This window comes from Pyxicephalus adspersus, chromosome 10 (genome assembly GCF_032062135.1).
Source record: "Pyxicephalus adspersus chromosome 10, UCB_Pads_2.0, whole genome shotgun sequence".
Lineage (NCBI taxonomy): Eukaryota > Metazoa > Chordata > Amphibia > Anura > Pyxicephalidae > Pyxicephalus > Pyxicephalus adspersus.
Window position 1 is genome coordinate 641,416 of NC_092867.1, and position 4,921 is coordinate 646,336.

Consider the following 4,921-nt stretch of genomic DNA (forward strand, 5'->3'; position numbering starts at 1 on the left):
AGATATACTATAGGAGCCTGGCAGTGCCCATGGGGGGGCAGATATACTATAGGAGCCTGGCAGTGCCCATGGGGGGCAGATATACTATAGGAGCCTGGCAGTGCCCATGGGGGGTGCAGATATACTATAGGAGCCTGGCAGTGCCCATGGGGGGGGTAGATATACTATAGGAGCCTGTATTCAGAGAGCTGAGTCTATAATGCAGGGCAGGCCCATTGTGGGGAGTTGGGGACTTCTGTAGTTGTGGGGGGGGGCATTCTACATAGACCCCGGGGCAGCTCAGGGTCACATGGCGCTGTCTATGCCCAGATCACATTGCGCCCCCATTCCTTCCAATTTAAAGGGTACCTGTCATGTCACTGGTATATGTCTGCCATTGATGTCCATTGCCTGGCTGTCATTCCCATCCCAGGGCTTCAGGTAGATCATGAAATTCGGGAACAACCCCCGGCCATGGTTCAGCATTCCCTCCCCCCACACATATTATACCCCCCTTCCCCTGGAGCCGCCATGTTATCACAGCTGGGAAGCCTCAGATAAACATTCTCAGGTATAATGGAGGGGCCCCGGCGCTGAGCAATGAGAAAAATGTGCCAAATAATGAAAATATTGTGTTATTCTCCGCTGACGCCTCTTCTCCCCGCAGCGTGGATTTCGTTAAATGGTCCTCACAGGGAATGCTGAGAATGAACCCCGACGCCATGAACGCCCTCTTCAAACCCACCATGGACCACATAATAGAACACTTGTGTAAGTCCGGGCAATAGGAGGGGGGATGGGGGGTGGAATAGAGACGATGGAGTATTGCAGCTCTGATTATTTCCATGTGTCTGTAATGGTTGGCTCAGTTATTTTGGAATATTACATTTCATACATATTTAATCTGGGAAACCATAAAACTGAGCAATGTAAGTTATAGAAACAGCCGGCTGATTGCCTGCAGGTTGACTCTCTCTGATTGAAATGCCGTACTGCTGTAAAGAAGGAGGGGTCACTGCTCTTCAGGGGAAGGGTCGCTGCTCTTCAGGGGAGGGGTCACTGCTCTTCTGGGGTAGGGGTGGCTGCTTTTTAGGGGGAGGGGTCGCTGCTGTTATGAGGCTGGGTTACTACTTATTAAATGGGGGCACCATTGTTCTTCTAGGGTAGGGGTCACTGCTTTTGAAAGGGGAGGGTCACTGCTGTTATGATGGAGGGATCATTGCTCATCAAAAGGGTGGAGTCACTGCTCCTCAGGGGGAAGGGTCACTGCTCCTCAGGGGGAGGGGTCACTGCTCTTAATAGGAAGGGGGTCACTGCTTTTCGGGGGAAGGAGGTCACTGCTCTTCGTGATTCAGGTTTGTTGAGCTATTGACCTCTGTAGACAATAGACTTTTTCTTAGCATGCTGGCAAGCAATGTTGTGAAAATGAGAATCATCCATAGGCTCCCCCTACTGGCTGGGAATGGTATTTTAAAGTACTCATTAGTAATCTATTATAATTATGATATATTTATATTTATTAGAAATATACAAAACGTCTTCAGGGTCTCTCTATGTTTTCTTTCCATTACGATTCACACATCATTCCAATTAAAACCGATTAGAAGAGGTGTGAATGTTGGATGAAAGCTGTGTGAATTAAACACTTTACACGTTTACTAAACACTAATGAGGTTTTGTATTTGTGTTGCTGGTACTTTATCATGGAAATCGGTGAATCTTTTCACAGAAGGTTTTGATTTTAGTTGTATTTTCTCTGTTCATTCACAAAACCATTCACTGTGTTTTTCACTCCTGTGTTTTTCTCAGCCAATCTGTTCCAGAAGCCGGAGGTGAGTGGGGTGAAGTTCTTGTTTCTGGTTGGTGGTTTTGCAGAATCGCCGTTGTTGCAGCAGGCGGTGCAGCAAGCGTTCATCAATCAGTGCCGTGTCATCATCCCGCATGACGTGGGTCTCACCATCCTGAAGGGCGCCGTATTGTTTGGCCTGGACCCGGCCGTCATTAAAGTCCGCCGCTCACCCATGACGTACGGGGTGGGGGTCCTCAATCGCTACGTGGAGGGGAAGCACCCGCCTGAGAAGCTTCTGCTGAAGGACGGCACGCGCTGGTGCACAGACGTGTTGGATAAATTCATCCTGGCCGACCAATCGGTGGCTCTGGGGGAGACGGTGAAACGCAGCTACACGCCGGCCAAACCTTCCCAACTCCTCATCATCATCAACATCTACTGCTCCGAGCAGGACGACGTCGGCTTCATCACCGACCCCGGTGTACGGAAATGCGGCACCCTAAAGCTCGACCTGACCGGGGTGGACAGCACGCCGGCCCCCACCCGCAGGGAGATCCAAACCATCCTGCAATTTGGGGACACTGAGATCAAAGCCACCGCCCTTGACATCAACACCTCCAAAAGCGTGAAAGTCTCCATTGATTTCTTAAACTAGAACCCTTCCCCTGCTGCCGTCCTGTACTCCCTGCCGGCGCTTGCCCAGCTCCCGGGGACTCGGTCTCAGCTTTCCTGTATCCTGACCGTCCCTGGAACCGATGATATCACGCAGCTAATTTATGGCATGGGCGTCATCACCTCCAGCATCTGGAAGCCATGAGGGGAGGTTCAGCGGGTGGACTACAGGGGGCGCACTCCTAAATCTGACAACCAGCAACCAAGCAGGGGGGGGGGTGCACTTTATATTCTGTGCTGCCCTCAGATGATCCCTAGGGCCAAACAAGAGAACCGACAATGAAGAACATACAAGAGGGTCCACTTCTCCTAGGGCCACCTCTCACTAACCCGGAACCGGCACCTAAAAGTCCAAATGCCCATTCTTCTGGTAGAGCTCCCATATTGGATCCCAAAGCCATCAGAACTTTCTGGTTTTGCTGCTGAGATCAGAAAATATCCTACGGGCCCTTTAGGTGTCTCCAAGCAATAATCCAGGGGGCCCAATCACATCTGTCCATGTGTAGCACAGATCTGTCATTGCGTGTCCCCGTCCATCAGTCTGTGTCCCCAATATGTCAGTGCGTGGCCCCAATATGTCAGTGTCGTGTCTGTGTGTGGCTCCTGTGCTCATCCATTTTTCCTGGGCCCCCTTTGTATCCCAATATTCAGCATCAGAGGGTCAGGTGTGTATTGGGAGGTCTCCCGATTACAGCCTCAGGTCCCACCCAACTCACCTGGTCTCACTACTCCCTCGTACCTGTCCAATGTTCCCTATGTAGAATAAAAATCCAGAAGGGATGGCCGCACCCCTCATATGGGCACTGCAGGGGTACAGACCCCGGGGCCCAGCACAGGGATGGTGGGAGCCCCTCATAATGGGCACAGCAGGGGTACAGATCCAGGAATGCCCCCGGAATCCACAGATTACTGGAATCCCATCCCTGGGTGGAGTTACCCTATAACGTGCAATATGGTATGAAGCTGCATTCGGGACCCCTCAATATTTATTATGAGCCCTTTTACTAACCCCCCTTTGTATAATACGCAGATATTTACCTATTGATGTAAAATGCCCCCAATCTGCCCCCCCCTCCCCCCGGGCATTTCTCATCTAAAGCCATAATGTGATTGGTCAGCGCTTTGTATAGAGGACCCCTTTATGTGATAATTCTGTATAACCAAAGACAGATTGTGCAGCATTGGTATAAAAGATGCTGGGTGTGTGTGAGTGCAGAGTGCTGTAACCCATAGCAACCAGATTGTATCACTATCCCGTCCTCACAATAATGAACTCTGATTGGTTAAAATGATAAATGGATCTGCTCTGATTGATGTGAGATCCAGAGGTAGCAATAAAACTAAATGATTCATTTTAAATTGAGCTCCGGACCCTTTAAATAGTTAGAGGTAAAGTCTGCACAGGATCTAGAGGTATCCGGGGGCCAATGATTCTCAGACATTGGAGGGTAATGGGAAAGCCAGGAAAACCCTCAAAGTTCTGAGCCATTCAAAAATAAATACCCCCTCCAGGAGCTAAACCATGCAAACATAAATACCCCCTGCAGGGGGCACAGTTTGCCCAGTGGTAGCTGGATATGAATGGTGATGAATGGATACAATATATATAATTATTTCTCTTCGCCATCTTCCATCCATACAGGAAATGGATTTATTGGGGTGCTGGAGGAGAAGTCAGATTTGGGGTGAGATTTATTTGTGATTCGGAATCCCCGGCTGACCTCCAGGCCCAGATTTCGGGGTTACCATTATGTAAATTAGCGGATGACGCACCAATCCCGACTTTAGCTGCTACTAAAACATGGGCACTCAGCACATGTTCCAGCACTCCTTCCACAGTGCAATAAAGCATGACCCCCCCCTTTCTATAGCCCCTCCTCCTTTTGGGGCCCCTACTCGCAGGACTCTATAACTTGCTTTCTGTGCACCACAGAGCTTCACTAGTGCAAACACTTCAACACAATGACCGTAAAGAGAGAACGTATTCTGGCTGGAAATGTACGGCATTCACCATTCCGGATTCAAGGGGAAAAATTCAAGGAAAAGCTCAACCCCAAAGGATCGCTCCACCCACAACTGCTTTGTGGAGCCCCATATTCTCCCCTCCCCCTCAGTCTGCTGCCACTTTCCCTCCCCTCAGTGTAAAGGACAGTGGGAGGAGCCTGACAATCTTTCCTGACTTGGGGAGGAGCTAGAAACTCCTCATGGGAGGGGCTAGTTAGTCATTTACGCATGATTTGACAAGCCGGTTAGTGGGTGAACTTTTCCTTTATTGGTCAGGTGACCTCGTAGCCACCAATGCCAAGTCTTCCAAACTTTGCCGGACAATTTCCTGTTTGAGGTACGGCCATGGTAGTCAGACACTTTGCGGTTTCCCTTTCAGGAACTCGTTTTAACTTATTTAGTAGTAATGTAGGAACCCCTCCCCTCCCCCCCCCAAAAAAAATACCCCCCAAAATACTCATCCCAGTAGTGAGCGCT

General features: G+C 49.7%; 1 protein-coding gene across 1 annotated transcript in view; it reads left to right on the forward strand.

The window, feature by feature from the left end:
• The window catches only part of HSPA12A (heat shock protein family A (Hsp70) member 12A), a gene marked incomplete at its 5' end in the record, with an annotated part of 16,600 nt that extends 12,801 nt beyond the window's left edge, over window positions 1-3,799 (forward strand). Inside the window, 2 exon segments of the mRNA XM_072424752.1 lie at window positions 647-750; window positions 1,789-3,799. Coding sequence (XP_072280853.1) covers window positions 647-750; window positions 1,789-2,423 — 739 coding nt within the window.
• Between the last annotated feature and the right edge of the window lie 1,122 nt (window positions 3,800-4,921).